We start from the raw sequence: 20647 nt of genomic DNA, 5'->3' as shown, positions 1-20647 counted from the left end.
GATGGTGTTTGATGTTCCTGACCCTGCAGCATGATTTGGAAAAAAGATCATAGGTTTTGAAGTCGGATAACTCAGACACTTAGGCTTTCTGTTATTTCTTAGTTTTTCTTAGCATGTCTCCTGGTTTGTAAATTGCATCGGGTATTATCGGCTGTTCATGGTTTCCTCTTCAGGGAAGACATTCCCAAACCCACATCCATGTTCATTTCCCTTTCATACATTTTGTACCTTTCATCTGAGGCAACTCTCAGGGTTTTCGATTTTCATTTAAATATGTATTTATTAACGTCTGCCCCTTATACTGGACTGTAGCTCCACCGGGCCAGAGACCACGAGCGTTGACCGTACCCCTGTATTCCCAGGCTAAACTCAGCACTGTGCACCCAGAGTCTAGCAGAGTGCCTGGCACACAGTAGGCAGCCAACGAACAAATGGATGACAAAAGGGCAGCAGCCTCTGGCCCTAGCGCCATCGGTGGGCCGTGGAGGGAGCCGCCCAGGCCCGCAGATGCCCCCCATGTGCTAGGACCAGGACCCCAACCCAGGCCCAGCACCGCCCCTGGCCCTGTCCCAGCCCCTGGCCACCAACCCGAACCATCGCTTGGGGCAGCGCCTCTCCCGGTGACGCCATTCGGGGGCGGGACTTCCGGCCGCCGAAGTTTAACAGTCCAGGCGGGAGCCGGAAGCCCAGCGCCGGAGAGGGCCGAGCTGTGGCCCCCGGTGTACGGCGGCTGAGAGGTGAGGTTCCGGAGGGCCCGGGGTAGGGGCCGATGCCTGCCGAGTACTTGCCCTGTACTGGTACCCGCTCTCCGGTCACCTCAGGGGGCGGGTCGGAGGCCCCTGGGGTCCCGGGGTCCCGGGGCCCCGGCCGGCCGGCCTGGCGCTCCGGACGGTTGCCGGGCAGGGGTGCGGCGGCGCGTTTGGCGCGGAAGTGCCAGGGAGCCGCGGGCCGGGGTCGCGCACCTCCCCCTGCGACGGGCTCCGGTCGGTCGGGCCTGAGAGGTGCCCTGGGTCAACTGGGGTAGGTCGGTGGCGGCTCTCGGGGCTGCGCTGCCTCCGGAAAGTTTGCCGCTTCTCCACAGTCCCGTTCTCCTTTTGTAAACCTCTCAAATCCAACTCGTTTAGCAGGCGCTCAGATGCATTTTACGAGGTAACCCCAGTTGAGCAAGACTCCTGCAAGTAAAATGCATTTTGGGTTTTTACTGAAATTTGTAGAACTTTTGTTTAAGCTAAGTCGTAGTAGAATTGTTTTTTGTAGCCGCGCTCCCCGAATCCGGGGCTGACGGTGCTACCGCCTTGTGTCCTGACAGCTCAGTTTTGATGGGAGCCTCTTCCTGAGGCTGATATGATGCCGCGCCCTTAAAATGTGCTCAGTTCTCGGAAGACTGAGGTTGGTGGGCCCTTCCCCGCTCCCCTTTGAGAGGAGGAGACCGACGTTGAATGACTTGGCCAAAGTGACTGTCACCTAACTCTGGGGCAGATAATCTGAGCCAGGTCTAAAGGGATCTTTCCGCTACTTCACGCCGCTCAACAGGAATGGTCTAAGATTATAGTAAAGATATCTTTCAGTGGTTTTTACTGGGTTTACAGCTGCCTTTCCAGCACTTCATTGTTGTTGAGTAGGGATCCGAAAGGGCACATGTTACCACCTGTTAAGGCACCAAATCCAAACACTATGTCTACATTTCAACAGATGACTAACGGCTCTTAGTAGAACTGTATTTATCTGATGAGTGAAGCATAGTGAATCACATAGGTGGCTTTTCTAGTTAACAAAAGTTTTAGCTCCTTTATAAACACATTGAAAATTTTGTCTCTGGAGAATGAAAGGGCCCTGTAACTTGTTATGCCTTTAGGTTGTCCTCTGAAATAGACTCTGCTCCTCATAAGTGTGATGTTTTGTTGATGACTTGGGAACCTGTCTGTAATATCACTTATGCGCTGCTGCACTCTTGCACCGTCCACACCAGGAAGGTGTGAAGGGTATATTTCTAGGCCGCCATCCCTTCCCTTCCCCTTTCTCCCAGGTATTTCTCAGCATTTTTTTCTTAGCCGTCATGCATGACTACTTGCCTTTTGTCTTCTAGACTGCCTTGGTTTATGAAATCACTTTGTCAGAATTCTGTGTTTGAACCGTATACTGTGAACAGATAATACAAGCGAAGGCATTGTAGACCGTGTGTTGGTATAGGGACTTAGTGACATCTTCTTAGGCTGTATTTGCTAATTTTAGACTTATTTGGAAAGCCTGCCATGGGAGGATTCTGACCTGCAGGAGTGCTACAGTTTATCATAAATTTTTTAAAAGGTAAGGAAGTTACCTATCCAACAGTTATTTGTTGAGCACCAGCTGTGTGCCAGGAATGTTTCAAGACTGTTAGTAAGCAAGATGAAATCCCTGTCCTAAGGATCTTTATTTTGTTCAAGTCAGGGGGAGTCAGACATGAGAATAAGACTGCAGATAGCAGGAAGGGCCATAAAAAATGAAACAGGGTAATGGGATATAGGACAACTGGTATGGTGCAGCTTTAGCCATGGTGGTCAGGGAAGGCCTTTCTGAGGAAGAAACATGAGCTGAGACTGGAATGATGTGAAGGAGATGACCTTGGGAGATCGGGAAAGACCATTCCAGGCAGATGGGGCTGCAAACAGAAAGACTCGGAGGTGAGAAAGAAGGCCAGTGAGTTTGGTGGCCCTGGGAAAGAGAGGTAGGAATGTTACAGCAGGCCAGTTTGTGTAAGGCACGCTAAGGAGGTTGGATTTCATTGTAATTGTTCTGGAGAGTCATTGGAAAGGTCAGCTAAGAGAATGTGATCTGGTTTATGTTTTAGAGAGATCACTCCAAAAACTTTGTGGTGAGCACAATCTCTGAGACAAAGGTGAACAAGTAGAGCCACTTGTTTTAGATAAGATGCCTCATCTTAACTCTTTTTTATACAACCTATCCTTAATTGTTTTTAAAATGTGTTGTTTTAAACTATTTGCAGGTGCAGTCATGCAGGAAAACCTCAGATTTGCTTCATCGGGAGATGATGTTAAAATATGGGATGCTTCATCTATGACATTGGTGGATAAGTTTAACCCACACACATCACCACATGGAATCAGCTCAGTGTGTTGGAGCAGCAATAGTATCCTTTTCTTTTTTAAACAACCACTTTTTGTTAGGTTAAACAACCAGTATCAATGAAACTTTTGCATGTGATCCATAATGAGAAATATATTTGGCATAGCTGTGAAATATAAAGTGAAATAGGAATCTAGTAAACAGTATATCATATGATGCACACTGATATTCTCTGTTGATTTCATTAAAAACTTATTTGCAATTCACTACATTGAAAAACACTGCTATTAAAAATATGTTAGCTTCTAGATGCAGAACACAGAATTAGTTTTGTTATTAACAGTTTGTTATTGAATCAAATGGAATAAGGTAGGTAATGCTGGGAAAAGAAAAGTTCTGAAAGGTTCTGGAATGATGTTTTGCGTCTTTGTTTGGATATTTGTAGATCTGGTTGGGAAATTAAAGACAGAACTTGAAGGCAGAAGCAAAGGTTGAAGGAAGAGATAAAAATTGTCAAACATTCCCATCTTACTGATGTATTCTCTGTATTTCTCTTCCTTTCTATCTGTGATGAAAATAGTCTTTTTTCCCAAAAAGACAGGAAAATTATCTAGATTGAACTTTCCTAAGGTTTTTATGTTTCTGATTGACATTCTCCCTTTCTTAATAAGTTCCTAAATGTGGATAAAATGAACTCATAAATAGGGGTTTCTCAGTATCTCACTATTGACATTTTGGGCAAGATAATGCTTTGTTATGGAGGCTGCCCTGTGCATTGTAGGATGTTTAGAAGCCTTCCTGGTCTCTACCAACCAGATGCCAGTAGCCCCAATGGTGACAGCCAAAAATCATCTCCAGAATTGCTAGATGTCACCTGGGAGCCAGAATCACCCTCGGTTGAGAACCACTGCTGTAAACAAAGTATTCTTACCACCTTTTGTATGAAAATGTTCTGTATACTTGGTATGCTAGAAATAATGATTCGTCTGTGGAACTCATACACTATTTCTTAAACAACAGATTAAGCTTTAACATGTGTCTGATCTTATCAGTATCAAAGTAGTAATATTCTCCTTCCTGATGAAAGTAAAAATATCAAAGCTTTAAAATATGAATGATTCATGAACAAAAACATTAGCAGTTTCCATGCTCAATCTAATTATTCTTGCAAATACATAACAAAAATGATGAATTTTCTTATTGAATTAAATTTACCTCTTCATCATTCCTTGATTTTGTATTAAAGTAGCAAAATAAATAACTTTGGTGCTCTATTAATCAAACTCATGGTGAAAGGACTGCATTTTTGAAGGACTCTCCAGATGTATAGTGGGGTAAGATGTTTTAAAAAGAGTCACAAATGTGTGAGGTTGCTTCTATTATTAGATTTTTATTATGTTTAGAGCTTAATTTTCCTTGTTACTCACTGCATAAAAGAAGCAGTTCTTAATGAGATTTATTATTTTTTTTCTCCAAGGTATTTTATTAGGAGTTGATACATTTACTGATAAACCACTTAATGGTCTATCAACAAAACTGATCTAACCATGTGATGGTGTCCTATGACTTTTGAAAACTGGTCTTATTTCTGTATAGTTCTGTTGTACAAGTACATGTGCACTGAAAACCTTTGTATAGTTTTATACCTATTGAGGCTTTGATGCCTTCCACAGAGGTTAGTTACTGAAGACCAAGGGATTCCCAGACTCAGAGATTTAGGGACCACTTAGCATGGATCCCAAGGACAGCGTTAATGGTGAGGTGCCAGGGAGATTAGTTTTCTTTTTTTTGGTTCTCTAGGTAATATTCCTCACTTTCTCATGATTTCTAAAACTACATGAGAAATAAAAGGAGTAACTAGAGTACCCTCTTGTATTATTTTCTTTCAGTCCTTTCTTTAATATATTCTAAGGAGAAAAGTAACAATAAACATAGGAAGAAGCCAAGGAAAGGGAAATGATTTATTTTTCTCAATGCTGTAATATCTAGGTAGGTGGAAGTGATTTTGTTTGAATGATATATCATAATAAAATTACAGTCCATGGTCTGTTCACAAAATATCTGAATGTTATGTAAATCATCCAAAAGTAATGCAGTTAAGACTTTGCTTGTTAAAAGTATAGGTTTAAACTTCTGATATTTTAATTTGTTTTGACTCAAAATCAGATTCTTGGTCTTGGTTATATTATTGTATTTAGTCATTTTAGTTTTAAAATACTTACATTGTTTTGTGTTTACTGATTATTCCACTTATAATTTATGTAAAATAAGGAAAATATAATTTTAAATTACTAAATTAAATTTTAAATAATTATTAATTTATTTTAATAATTTAAATTATATTTTAAATAATTTGAATTGAATTGAATTGAAATAAAGTCAAAAGTCTCATAACATAGTTGCTGTGTAACCACACTTATTTGTATTTGCTACATATACTGTAATATTCTTAATACATTTAAGATTAAAACACTCTATCACAAAAATTCCATCCTGAGAAAATATCAGGCTTTATTTCTTAGTGGAAAAATAGGAGACTAATATGGATATTTGCTTCCTAGCTTAAATTGGTATCAAGCACTGAGTTACTAAATAGCTATCTTAAACAGTATTTATAGATGAAAAGGTTGATTGATATTTGCCTGATGTTGCTTTTATCATGCTCTCATTCTTGAAGGATAAAATTAGACCTTCTGGCCTACTCTTTGAAAATGGAGTAGTATTTCACATGGGTTAAATAGCTTTCAAGTGATAGCAAAATGAGAAAGGATAGTTCTTCCCTGCAGTAGTAGTAAAGAGAATTAGTCTTAGTAATTAGTAATCTGAGCCAGTTTTGAAAGCTAATGTATCAGCTATATTCGTTGCTTAGTGTGCTTGCTTTTATCATCTCAATTCTTATAATGATAGTCGAGTGCTAGAGCTGCTCATGGATTGTTCGATTCTCCGTAACTCTTCATTTAGATAACTTTCTAGTGACAGCATCTTCCAGTGGTGACAAAATAGTTGTTTCAAGTTGCAAATGTAAACCTGTTCCACTTTTAGAGCTTGGTGAAGGGGTAAGTGTATTTTTTTTTTTTAACTTCTAAAAATCTTAGTTTTGCTTGAGTGGTAATTGCTTATTTATTATGGTGCTGACAACTAAATATAAAGGTGTTCAAAAGCATTATTCTTAACCTGAGCTTAATATAGTAACACTTAAAGGTGAAATAAGTGTGCTCACTGAAACATCTTTAGGTAAAATAATATTGGGTCCTAGGGGAGCAATCGAAGACTTACATTTCGTCAACTAGGCAGTTACTTTCTCCATTTCCCCTCTGTGGGAGGTTCTCTGGTATTGTTGTGGTTTTTTAGGATGATGTTCCACCAAGGTCACTGAATTGATTTGAGCAAAAGAGTCCTAATGATGTAGCCCTACCTTTACTGACATTGGGCTCAGGACCATCAGCTAAAGAGCCTTATCTGATGGTAGCCTTCTGCTTTAGCTTCTGTCCACATGGTACTGCCTGAGTCTCCCCAAGCTCTCCTGCAACAGGATGCCTTTGTCCCAGAGCTTTGGTCCCAGAGCATTTAAATGAAGCTCTCACTGTATGTTCTTACCCTTTAGTTTTGTAAGTTAATTCCTCTGATTCAGGATAATGCTGGCTTTCTTATTTCTTCTTGAAAGCTATTTCCATTTTAAATAAGATCTAAATAAAAAGGAATAAGTAGTTAGTTGGTAGCTTGTTCTTTTTTTAAATTTCATGGTTTTCATAGCAGACTCTAAACCATTATGAATTGTCATAATTTTACACACTGGAGTAGATAAGGCAGCCCAATTAATAATTGTTCTACTCCAAGTACAGCGGAGTAGAACACAGCAGAGCGTTGGAATATAAGCTCATCTAACGTAAAACGGACTTAGGATTTCGGTCAGTCCTTCCCTAAAGGTATCTGTTGGATTGATCTCAGCATCAGTTCCAGCCCACAGATATTAAGAGACTGGGGCAGAGAGAATGTCTGCTAAGGGTAGGAATGACGTTTGCCTATCAACCTCAGTAAGTGAAATTGAGGCAGAGAGTGTTGCTGCACAGTAAAGGCAAACTACTCTTCAGGAGCAGGCGGGACATCTTAGTCATCTTTGGATCTTCAGATCATGTCAAGGTGGGCAGCAAACATTTTTGGGTTAAATATCAACATCAAAACAATTTCGATTTCCACCTCTACCACTATTTATATATCTATCTATCTACACACATGCGTGCACACACACACACACACACACTCTCTTATGCGTTGCCTTAGAACCAGTTTGGGACCTTTTGTTGTTGTTGTTAATGTGTAAAATATAAAAATGACATGATATTTACAAGTGTGACACCACTTTAAGGATTTTGTGAATATTTTGCATTAGTTGCTGTAGTTCTGTTTCCCACAGTTAAGTCATATCAGAATGCAGGTTGATGAAAGTGAGATCATTGTAGTTATAATTTAAATCTGCTTTAGTTTACTTACAAAAAATATTTTACAACCATTGGTTTTTTAGTCTTTATTAGTAATTTCTTATAACATATTAGTGTGTTGGTAACCTTTGCTTCATAGGGTCCAAGTCCTATTACTTATGTACCATTTGAGATATTAGACCTTTGCTCATTGGGAAAATAAGGTTCTATCCTACTTATTTTAACATTATTTTTAAGGTGGAACTTTATTAAGTTTCATATTTATTTTCTTTGATTTTGTATTTTACCTCTTTAAAGTAGACATATTGGTCTTAACAGTATTATAATGGATATGATAGGCTACTATATAGCCTAGAAATTTGACCTGATGTTATTTTCAGATTTTAAAATTCCACCCATTGCTTGTGTCTTAGGGTACAGGATTTCTGTAATAACCACTCAATTTCCATTAATTATTTAAGTTCATTAGCTACGTTAATAATATACTAACATAAAAGATCTTCTATCATTATGGTAAGCAGCTATAAATACAGGTTTTGTTCTGAGCCCTTAAGAATAATTTGAGTGGTTTTGGATGATTAGAATCCTAATATATTGATCTTTGATGGATGCCCTTCTCTGCTTTCTTTAAAGGTTGTTTTGATAGCTCTTAGCAAACTGTCCTGATCTGCAATGATAACCAGATTCTAACTTTTACTAGTCTGTTTAGACTGAAGTCAATTCCTAGAATGACCTGCAAGACAATTATAGCGACCATACTGAAACATTGATGTAATGTGCTCCTGATATTTTTGTATGTGTTAATAATTTTGACTCAGTCAACATTTCAGAGCTGGAAGAAGCCTTGGGAGAGGGAGAGGGGGTTATCTGCACCCTTTAAGAATCTGGGGCTCTCTTGAGCAGAGGATGTTTTTGAGATGCATGGACTGTCAAGAACAGTAGATCTAGTCCTCACCTGTCATTTCTCAGATGTAGAAATGTAGGCTCAGAAAGGCTCAAAGACTTGCCTAAACCTACATAGTTTGCCTTTTAACCTTTAACTAAGTCACAAAATGTCCCCTTTGGAATTCATTTCTCTTTTTTCCCCTCATGGTATTCAGCTGGAGGTGAGAATAATTAATGTGACTACGCAGTGTATCTGAAAATTAAATAGAGAAAAACATGCAATACTGTGCTCTTTGTAGCATAGTTACTGATGGTACTACCAGATAGATGACAGTCATAGATACTCATTGTGAGAACAACTTGGTTACCTCTGTACTTTAGCCGTTTGTTCTATAAATATTTATTGAACATGGATATGGTCTTTGCTCTAAGGAAACTGACATTCTGCTGAGAGACAATAAGCTAGTAAACAGAATACTGAGTATAGTGATAAGTTGTTATGCAGAGAGCTGAAATAAGATATTGAGATAGCAAGTTACGTTAAGTGGCCAAGGGAGGTCTCCTGAAGTTGTGGCATTTAAGTTGATATCTATTGACCAGAAGCAGCCATTCAAGCCAAGATTCAGGGAAAATTAACTTTCCAGGCATAGACTAGCTGTGTAGAAGCCTTGAGGCAAATATAGTGTTTACCGAATGGAAGATGGTCAGTGTGGCTAGAGAATTAGTGGATAAGGAGGAAAATGGTGAGAGACCAGGTAAGAAGGGACAGATGAATAGGGCTTTGAAAGCCAGGTCGTTGAGGAGTTCGGAATTTATCCTAGGTGTGATTGGAAGCCATCGAAGGTTTGTACATGAGAGACACATGATCTGAGTTACATTTCTTAAAGGTCACTCTACTCATGGAGCATGGGATGTAAGGAAGCAGGAGTGGAAGCAGGACAGCCAGTTAGGAGGCTGCTGTTGTGTTTTGTCAAGGTTTGGATCAGGGTGCTAGCAGTGACAGTAGATAAAGGGGGGCCCATGTGGGATAGATTTTAGGCTTGGAGTTTAGAGAACTTACTGATAGATTGGGCAGAGGGAGAACAAGGAATCAAGGTTAATTCTGGACTTTTATCTTGAGGAACTGGACGAATGGGACCTTTAGTGGTGGGGGAGAGTGTAGAGTTAGGTTCTGATGGCATGAGGTTTGAGACTTGGGCCATTAGGGGGAGATTTGCTGTGACACTGGACTAGTATCTTATCCTCTTTATAAAACTTTGCCCCTCTGTAAAATGAGGGTTTTAAACTAGGCATTCTTTACCGTTCCCTCTACCTTAAGAATTTTCTGAGCTGTGGGTTGATTTTAATGTGAGATATTCTGTGGGAGTCTAAGACCAGGTTTTATTAAAGGGAAATATTAAGGGCAAGTAAGCCCTGGTGGGAGCCCAAGACTTGCTGGTATTTCCTAAGCTTCCTCTGTCACCACCTTTCTGTGGACTAGAACATGAATCTGGTTGATTTCCTTAAAGCCTTTTTGAGCACTTTGCAAACTATTGAATCCATGTGACAGATAATGAGAGGTGAATCTTTAGTGCAAGAATTGGCATGTTTATAGCATTTAACTCAACAGATATTTTTCATGTGCTTACCAAGTGTTGGGTGAGACTTGAAAGTCAGCTCTGGGCTCTGTTAGGTTAATGTGACTTTTTTTTTCTTTAATAGCAAAAGCAGACATGTGTCAGTTTAAATTCAACATCAATGTATTTGGTAAGCGGAGGCCTAAATAACACTGTTACTATTTGGGATTTAAAATCAAAAAGAGTTCATCGATCTCTTAAGGTAAGCAACTTTTTTTTTTAATCCTTATAGAAGTGGGTATCCCACAATGTGTTTATTAGTAATAGTTACCAATTTTTTAATTTTGAGCTTTTATGATAAAAATAAGCTGCTACAGAATTGAAGTGAGATTTGTTAGGGAAAATAAAGATGCTGTGTAGCCAAAAAATTTTTTTGGTTTATTTTTCCCTCCACATATGTTACTATATTGCTATATTGCTGGGGTTAAAACTTTTTCCTTATTTTTTCACTTTGGTCTGCTCTCATGTAAGTGAACCACTTACTTCATTAAAAAAAAATATGGTTTGTTGTCATTAGAGATCTTTTTAAGGCACTTTGAAATAATGAGAGTGGTTTTGGGATGACAGTATTTGGGGATATGGCTTCTTAGTTCTCTGCTACAGTTTGCATGTATGTATTTTCATCTTGGTAATGAAATGTTTCTAAAATAGTTTACTACTTACAGTTAGTGTTTCTTTAAATAGTGAGCTTTTTGCAGTTTCAGAAAATGAAAATAATCATCATGAAAGCCCCTGGTCGCGATTGTTTTTTTGGACTTCTGTCCTTTTAATATTTGGAAGTTCATTTTTTAAATTATTTTTAATTTTTATGTCTTTTAAAAAAGTTTTAATATGCAAAATTTTAAACATATTTTTATCTATACACACACATACCTATATACACAGAGAAAGAACTTCCTTTAACTCATCATCCATGTATTCATCACCTGATTTCAGTGATGATCAGCTCATGGCCAGTATTGTTTTATCTATGTGCTCATGTACTCTCTCATCTTCAGACCTTCAGAGTATTTTGAAGCAAATACCAGAGATCATTATAATTTTATTACATATCTTAATGTCATTGAGTTAATTCTTACTAGAGAAATAGTATATAGAAGAATATTTTTCTCTTAGCTAAGTTGAAATATAATCTTATGATTGCTGTTTAAAATATTACTTTTGGAAGTTCATTATTTTAAGTATTAACTAAACTTTGAAGAGTCTTCAGGAAAATTGAAAAGTTGCCAATAATGAGAATACTTAACTTTTATTGAATTCTTTGACATGCCAGCCACTGTGCTTAACATATTTATTCTATCTATTCTGCAACTCTGCAGAGCAGGTAGTATTATTCCTAAGTACAGATGGAGAAACTCCAACTCAGAGATGTTAAAGAACTTGTTCAATGTCTAGCAACTAGTAAGGGCAAAGATGAGAGGCACACTCAGATATTATTCATTGTTTAATCTTTTAAATTATGAAATAATTGAATTAAAGCTATTTAGGGGGATATACCTAGTATGAATAAAGAATATCTTAAAGAATTGAGAAGAGATTAGAAGTCTGTGGCCAATTTTGTCACACAGTGTCACACGTTTTAGGAGCATCACTTATTCCCATCCCTCCTTACATGGCAAAATTCTACTCATTTTTCCATCCTCAGCTGAATGACTTATTTTCCACAGTTGAAATCAGGAAGACACACCTGCCTCTTTACAAAGTCATAGAAATTGTATTGGACCCCACGTTATAATTTCTCAAATGGGAATGATGCACTATATGTCCACTCCTTCTTTTTCCTTTCTTATCAGATATTCTTTTCCTCGGGATGGCATTTGTTTGATTTAAAAAAAGCAGTAAAATGTAAAGGCATTTCCCAGCATGCTTCAAGGACCATTTGAAAAAGTTGTAAAATAAGTGGACTATTATAGCTAATATTCTTGATATTACATTAATCTAATTACAAGATACAAAGGTTGGTTTGTTTATCTTATTAAGGTATGACATCAAACTGTTAAAAACTATGCTGATGACTATGCTCCTAGGCTAGATATCTCTAATTTAATTTTGGAAAACATAGTCCTTGTGAACTCAGTTTGTTTAAAATTGAACAGTTTTATTTCCTCAAAGTGGCTTCCCTTTTGGATTTGGGAGACAGTCAAGTGTAATGAGAGGAAAATAAGCTTTGGAATATGACCTGGATTGAATCCTGGCTCTACCACTGGCAGTTCTGTGAGCTTGCACAGTTTCTTAACCTTAGTTAACTCATCTATCAAATGGGGAAAATGGCCTTGCCTCCCATGATTGTTCTAAAGATTAATAATAATATATAAAACTCCCAGCCTTAGTCGGTACTCAGCAGATGGAAGCAGCAGCCATCAAATCTCAAACATGCTTTGCTCATTCTGGCTTTGGGGCTTTTGTTTTTTTGCTCTCTTCTATCTTGCAGTGTCAGTTTTCTTTCTCCTCCCCTAACTTACCTCTTATTACTTTTTTTAATGTTGAACTCAAGCTTTCTGTCTTCCATAAAGCTTCCTCTGTCAACTCAGTTCACAGTGATAACTCTCTGTCCTCTGACACTTTGCCTCTGCCACTCATTTAGCATTCATTCTGCCATTTGCATGTTCACTTAAATGTCCTGTCTTCTCAGTTGAACAGTAATATTCTCAAGGGCAGGGACTCTCATAATAATCAACGTGCAGTAAATGTTACTTGTCAGTGGAAGTGAATTCTTTAAGGTAGACATAATGCCATTTAGAAAATTACCTTTCCTTTTTGTCTCTTGTTTCAGGGTGCCTGACCATTATTATGGTTATGAAAAATAAATCTTTGTTCCCTGAAAAGACTTGGTGTTAATCAGATAGTTTACTACTCACTTGAGTAATTTTTTGGGGGGTTATTTGAGGAAAATGTTAAAGCATATATTAGATTGACAATTACATACTAGTTACAAAACATGAAATTTACAAAAAACCATGAAGATATGCTCTTTGAAGGTTGTGTGGCACTGTATTTACTTTCATTTCTTTCATTCAGGATCATAAAGATGAAGTAACTTGTGTAACATATAATTGGAATGACTGCTACATTGCTTCTGGATCTCTCAGTGGTGAAATTATTTTGCACAGTGTAACCACTAATTTATCTAGTACTCCTTTTGGCCATGGTAGTAACCAGGTACAGTATGGGTTTATTCAAAATAAAGTTGATAAGATAGATTTTTTAATTACCTTACATAAGACAATGAATTTGAGTTTTTAAAATTGAGTATTTTAAATTTGCATTTAGCTCACTCAAACTTAGGTAGCTATTCTTTAATGGTAGTATGTAAAAGCTAATTCATACTAGACGATGGTGCTTACATGAGCTCAGTTATGCCACTGAATAGTCACATGCTCCTAGAACTTAACTATGTATAAAAAATACAGATAATTGTTAATAGATTAAGCCCAAAACATGGATATTAATTATGACATTACAATTATAGAAGTGTTGCATAGCTTAAACTATGTCAGCTACAAGACAGATACTTATGTTCATAAATACTCTGGTGGACATGGAATAATTGTACTGGGTTGGCAAAAAGTTCGTTTGGTTAATGAATCCATTGTTCAATAAAGTTCTCGGTGAAAATGAAAAATGTCTTTTATTTTTACTTAAAACTGAACGAACTTTTTTGGCTAACCCAACATTTAGGCACAGGGTAAATTGAGTTTTCTTTTTTGTTTGTTTCAAGTATGTGATAGTTAAAGTATCAAAGCATATTTATGTATTTCAGTTTAATACGAGTATTTAGGGAAAATTTTTATAGAGGAAAATTAGTCAATTATTGAATTTTTTTCTTTATAAAAAATTAGTGTATAAAATTCTTAAAAGAATAAATTCAGTTTCTCAAGAAATCTGATTCTTGGCTAACTTTCCATGAAATTCTCCACAGGAATTTCCAATGAGGTGAAACTTCTTTTAATCTTTTTATTGTAATCACTTTGGCCATAAGTATTATTAGATAAAATATGGGAGCTCTTCAATTTTGAAAAGCATTAAAATCATTATTTGAATAGTATTTAGTGTTTACGGAAAATTTAATGGATATTAAAAACGTACAGAAAAAAGTCTTTTCTCAGATTTCATGTGTATTGAGGTAATAAAAGAGATGTACATATAAATGATTTTATGGAAGATTGATGGAAAACAGTCTTATGGTGATCCAGAACAGAGAAGACTGTCTGATTGGGAATAAAATAGAGAAAATTGAAGGAGGGAGGATTTCATCTGGGTCTAAGGCTTATAACTGATTTTGTTTTGTTTTACTAGTATATAAACTGGCCTCTGACAGTTATTTGATTCTACCTTGTATTAGGGTTAGCTCTTTACATGTCCACATTATAGTTGGAACCGTGTCTTGTTTCTTTGTCCTCAGCCATTGTCTAACTTTGTGCCTTATATGGAAAAGATCCTCAATAAATATATGAGTAGATGAATACATTTAAAGATAACAAAGATCTTAATAGGCTAATAAAGAACTTTGGGAAAGGGATTTTTTTTTTTTTTTTTTTTTTTTGCTGTATGCAGGCCTCTCACCACTGTGGCCTCTCCCGCCGCGGAGCACAGGCTCCGGACGCACAGGCTCAGCGGCCATGGCTCACGGGCCCAGCCGCTCCGCAGCATGTGGGATCTTCCTGGACCGGGGCACGAACCCATGTCCCCTGAATCGGCAGGCGGACTTCCAACCACTGCACCACCAGGGAAGCCCAGGGATATTTTATATGGAGGAAATCATATGAACGAAAACAAGGAGAAAGGAAAGCGTATGGGTTTTATATAGAAAAAGATTAGAAAGGTAAGCAGGAACATACTGTTGAAGTGGGACTTTGAATGCCAGACCAAAGTTTGGCTTTTATTTTGGAAGGCATTTAGGGAACTCAGAATCTTTTGATTAGTTGAATATTAGAATCATAGAAACCTTGAACTGAGAAAAGCCTTTAGAGGTAATCTCACTTTCTGCATTTTATGGTTGAGGATAAGTGATTTGCCACAGAGAATGTATTAATATTGTCATAAAAATAGGAAATAATATTTTGTTTTTGTAATTTTTTTGGTTATTTGTATTATGATAATGGAGACATAAAACCTAAGCCCCCAGAAGTTGGAACTATTGGAAAACAATCGTATCTAGTGTTCAGATGCCTTGCTTTTTAAAGAAATAGAGCAATCTTCTCCTTCTCCTTCCTCTTTTTTCTTCTTCATCTTTTCTCCTTCCTCTTCCTCTTCCTCCTCCTCTCTTCTTTGGTATATTAAAAGCATGCTAAATTTAGATTGTGAGAAAGCTACTATGAATATTCTTATATAAGTCTTTTTATGGATATATGTTTTCATTTCTCTTGAGTAAATACTCAGGAGTGAAATGGCTGGGTCTTAGGATAGGCATCAATTTTTACTTTATTCAAAATTGCCAAAAAGGTTTTAAAGTGCTTGTGCCATTGTATACTTCTCCCAGAAATGTATGTGAGATCCAGTTGCTCCACGTTTTTGCTCATACTAAATATTGTCTATCTTATTAACTTTAACCAGTTTGATGGTTGTGTAGTTGTATCTTATTGTGGTTTTAATTTGCATTTTTCTATGTTGAATGAGTTGGCACACTTTTATATACTGTCTTTTGTGAGGTCACTGTTCAAGTCTCTTTCTCCTTTTTGTTTGGGGTTATTTCTGTTTTTCTGATTGATTTATAGTTTATTCCATATTCCAGATGGAGTCATCTTTTGGATATACACGTTGCATATATCTTCCTTTAGCCTACGGCTTGCCTTTCCACTCTCTTAATGCCTTTTAAAAAAAATGAACAGAAGTTCTTAAATTTATGTCTATTATGCTCCATTTCAAATTTATTTTTGTATATGGTGTGAGATGGGGTTCATCTTTCCATACAGGTAAATAGTTATGCCAACATTATTTATTACAAAGACCATCCGATTGCCACTGGGGTGAGTGTAGGTGGTGAGAGGGTTCAGAGAGCATTCAGGCAGAGGTTGTCACCTTGTAGAATTCTTACCACCATTTATTGTGTTTCAAGTACAGTGATCATTGCTTTATATTACATTTTCTCATTTATTCTTTGCTACTCACTTGTGAGGTATAGGTTATTCTCATTTTACAAGTGAGAAAACTGAGATTCCAGGACTTTCTGATCACAAGATTCTTAATTGGCTGATCTGAAGGTCGACTCTTGAAGAGTGGTAGCATTGTTTCCTTTTGAATCTCTTTCTAGCTCAGAGGCAGCTGAATGTATAAGGATTTGAGGATCCAAAGTTCTGGAAACTTTGCAGTATTCTCTTGTCACTTTGTGCAGGAGTCCAACATTTATTCTTATCTCTTCTTTGCATGAAAAAAAATTTTAAATTCTAGGTGACAGGTTGCTATATTGTTGATTTTCAAAGGATTTTTTTCATTGATTACTTTGCGTGGCAAAACTGAATATATCTTCTAGTTTAGGAAAACAGTAATGCGCAAAGCTTATCTCTTGTGCGAGGTCAGATGAACCAGAACCTAGATTTTCCCGTTCTTGCTGCCTCTTGCTCGGGCAGTTGGCATCTCTGTAAGCTTTTTTGGTATAGCTTTATGTTGTGAATCCCACATTTATTTGGAGAGCTAGCTGTGTGAGCCTGGGCAAGTGACTTAACTCTCAAGCCTCCTTTTCCTTAACTGTCAAGTGAGAATGAAAATATACTTTCAACAGGGTTTTGTTTGGTTTTGGTGGTTTTTTTGTTTGTTTTTGTTTTTTTTTTGGTCTAGATGAGATGCTAACATAGTTCCTAACATGTGGAGATTAGGGAACTTTAGTGTGAACTTTTAATGAATAATCATATTAATTTACTAAAATAGCTTTTGTGATTCACTTCTGCAAACTGGTTTGAACATCTTTAGGTTTAATGCATTCCCTCCAAACCCCTGCTAATTAACCAGTTGTAACTTGACCTCAGTAATCATATTTTGTGTTTTAGAGCAACTTAGAATAAGGAGAGCATTAAAGAACGTGAAGCAATCGAACTGGAGTGTGTTGGTTTTTTTCCTTTTTCCTGGAACAAATGTTTATATATTTTTCGTGTACTATATTATTTCATTTTTCTCTACAACACTAAAGCAGAGTGCATGGGTTAGGAAATACCAGTTGGCCTCTTTGTATGTAAGTATGCAGTCTCAGTTTTCTTAGTGAAGAAAGTCACAGTTATGATTTTGTATACTTATGTTTCCATTTTACAGGCAGCATAATTGAAATCTGTGGAGGTTTTTTTTTTATTAAGACTCCTCACAATTCATTGACGATTTCAAGTATATTAAATATTCATTTTTTAAATTTAAACAATGTTCATAAAAATTTCAAGTCTGTCTAAAAATTGACATAATTCAATTCCAATACACTGTCACCCAGCCCATTTTCTACACTGACAGTTTTACTGTAGGGTTTGGGTTTTTGAGAAAAATAGTAGGTAAGGCACATATAATGATTAAATTAAAATTTTCTATTTTTGTTTCCGTGAACAATCAGGAATTTGAAATCTTTGAAAATCATCAAATTGATTTCTTAGCAAAAGTGACAAAACCATGGAGTCTCACTGAATCTGCATTATACTGAATTTCATATTGGAAATGAGATTGCCTGAATATATTGAGAATCTTACTTTGAAGTATCTGAGCTGACGCTATTAGTTTTTTGTGGATCGCAGTGTCTGTCTGCAGGGGAGAAAGAGCCTTACTGCTTCTGCAGAGCCGCCAGGGCTGACAGACTCCTTAGAGCAAGTTGCTATTTGGCAAGTTCAGCAGCTTAGGCTCACAAATAGGTTAACCTGTGTTGCCTTTCTCAGACTGCAGCCTTTTTGAAAGCAGTTAAAAAGTGGATCTATTTTATTGATTCCTTAGATTTAAAAGTGATTTTTAAATGCAATGTCTGAGATTTTAAATATAACATTTTTCAGTATATGTTAAATAAGTCCATTTTCTTCAGTTAAATTTTTGACATTTTAGGTATAGCTTTTGTAAGTATTAATAAGCCTTATGAGTATGGAGATCTGGTAAATAATTATTAATTACATTTTTAAAATAATTATTTTATCAAGAATGAATTTAATTCCAGTTTAGTTAACTTGGTTGACTGGTTTTGTTTATACCTGAACTTTGGCACTCAAAAAGTTTGACTGACTACAAAGCTTTATATCTAGAATAGTGGGTTCCTTTATGTTATATGGGAATGTTGGTATACAGTTGTATACTATGGTATAATATGTTCTTGATTCTCTTTATATATTTCTTTAGTATTTGTATACTTTTCTAGCCTTTATATTATGTTTTTGAGCAGTTTTATGATTGACATGTTGGCACAAAATAAACTTCTATATTTTTATATATTCTTAAAGTATAATTTTTCCTTTTGTTCTTCTCTTCTAAATTTTAATAGGAAGTGATTTGAAGAATGTTTTCTTGCAGCTTCTCTGTATAGCTCTGTCTTCCTTCCATAAAGTTATAATCATTCTGTTGGTCCAATCTTGTCTTCTGCTTTTTCTTATTAGTGTTCTATCCCAGGTATTCTCATATTGCTAATCTTCATAACTATAATTTTTTCTTTTTTTTTTTTTTGCGGTACGCGGGCCTCTCACTGTTGTGGCCTCTCCCATTGCAGAGCACAGGCTCCGGACGCACAGGCTCAGTGGCCACGGCTCACGGGCCCAGCCGCTCCGTGGCATGTGGGATCTTCCCGGACCGGGGCATGAACCCGCATACCCTACATTGGCAGGCGGACTCTCAACCACTGCGCCACCAGGGAAGCCCCATAACTATAATTTTTAATGGCTACATAATATTCCATTGTTCAAATGCCACAGCTTATTTAAACATTTCTGTACTTTAGGTGTTTTCCAAATTTTTATAATCACGAGTAACATATGTTAATATTGTTTCCATAAGTGTATGTTTTCTGCTTTGACTTTTTTTTGAGATTACAAATTCTCTTTCAATATAACTCAGTAGTAGCAAGCTCACATTTTCTTTCCTTGAGGAGTTCAAGTGTGTTACTCTTATCATTTTTGGTCTCAAATGTCTGATGATAATTTAAGTATTTTTTTCTTATAAGTCACTTGTTCTTTTTCCCTGTATGTCCAAAAGATTTTTTTTCCTTTAAAATTGAGTCATTTTACTAGACTATGTCTTGGTGTTGGTCATTCTGTATTGCTATTCATAGGTACATGGTATGCTCAATTAACATGTAGTTTCAAATCTTTTCTTCTTTCAGGAAGTTTTCTTGAATTATAGTTTTTAGTGTTTGATCTTTTCTTTCTCTCTGGTTTTTCCTTGTTGGATCTTCTTATCTTCAGTGATTTACTACTGTCTCTCAAGTCATTTTTAACTTTTTCCTTATTTTTGATTTTTAAAAAGTCTTTCCTTTAGACCTATCTTTACGGTATTATTTGTTGTATTTATTCATTCTGTATTCCTTTTACCTTTAATGAAGGCTACACAATGTCGCCTTCATTTTTAAAAGGGTTAAAATTTCTAATTGTTTTCCAAGTTCTGACATCTTATTTCTGAGTTTTCTAATTCTGATTTATGTTGTTTTTTAAGCTCTTGTATCATTTTATTGTCTTTCTGGTCATCTGTTGAGAATGTCTTTCTCCTTGTTCTCTTTGTTCTCATAATAACTTTGCATGGGATTTATCTGTGAAGTCTGGCTTTGTGCTACTCCTGTCTTTGTATGTGAATTTTCACTTTCCTTCAACTATATTGACTCCATTCCATTCAGTTTGTTTCCACTCTTAGTAGTGTCTTCTCAGTATGGTGCCCTGACCCGGGAAGGAGATGCCTTGGCTGGACGGTTTTGGGAGTTCATTGGAGCTAAACTGCTCTAGCCCTTCAGACCTTTCCCCAAACCTCTTGCACAAAACCACTAATGCATTGGAGATTCCTGGTCTAGCTGATGTTGTCAATTGGTCACCATGCTTTCCTGTGAATACCTTCTGGCTATATGGGGCTTTTCCTGTTCTCAGATCTGTCTCAGTCCCTGTAATTTCCTTCTGCTTCCTCTTGCACAGATACTAATACTATGAAGGACTATGGCTGTTAAATGTTTGACTTACTAGTGTGTATTTTGGGGCTCATGGGGATACCTGATAGTCTAGTTTTGTTGTAAATGTTTTCATGGGGTTTTAGTTTTGCTATTTGGTTTGCTATCTATCTGTAAAACACACACACACATATGCACACGCTCACATACATCTACTCACTGTCTGTGCTGGGATTCCCCAAGACCAGGTTTGATGTTTCACTGAGAGGACTCACAGGACTCAACATTGTAGTCATACACATGGCTATGATTTATTACAGTGAAAGGATACAAAGCAAAATCAGCAAAGGGAAAAAGGTGCATTGGGTGAAGTCCCAAGGAAGCCAAGTATAAGCTTCCAAGAGTGTTATCTCAGTGGAGAGGATGTACTTAATTTCCCCAGCATCAAATTGTGACAACATGTATGGAACATTGTCTACAGGGGAGCTTGTTAGAGACTCATTGGCCAGGGACTTTGTTGGAGGTTGGTTACCTAGGCACCCTCTACCTAGCATGTACCGAAATTCCAAACTCTACTAAGGAAAGCAGGTGTTCAGCCATGGTTCAGC

The 20647-nt window shown here is 36.9% G+C and overlaps 1 protein-coding gene across 3 annotated transcripts in view; it reads left to right on the top strand.

The window, feature by feature from the left end:
- Window positions 1–658: 658 nt before the first annotated feature.
- Window positions 659–20647, top strand: part of NEDD1 (NEDD1 gamma-tubulin ring complex targeting factor) — a gene marked incomplete at its 5' end in the record, with an annotated part of 44597 nt that continues 24608 nt past the window's right edge. The window contains 5 exons of one of the 3 annotated variants that reach the window (XM_081249747.1): window positions 659–737; window positions 2987–3130; window positions 6028–6122; window positions 10092–10208; window positions 13025–13165. In XM_081249747.1, coding sequence (XP_081105873.1) covers window positions 2995–3130; window positions 6028–6122; window positions 10092–10208; window positions 13025–13165 — 489 coding nt within the window. Of the gene's footprint in view, window positions 738–787; window positions 1021–2961; window positions 3131–6027; window positions 6123–10091; window positions 10209–13024; window positions 13166–20647 lie in introns of those variants that run through there. The other 2 variants (XM_081249748.1, XM_081249746.1) reach the window with 2 other exon arrangements.

Source organism: Mesoplodon bidens, assembly GCF_964165515.1.
Source record: "Mesoplodon bidens genome assembly, chromosome: 11".
In the NCBI taxonomy this organism is placed as follows: domain Eukaryota; kingdom Metazoa; phylum Chordata; class Mammalia; order Artiodactyla; family Ziphiidae; genus Mesoplodon; species Mesoplodon bidens.
This window is presented reverse-complemented; position numbering and strand designations above follow the sequence as displayed.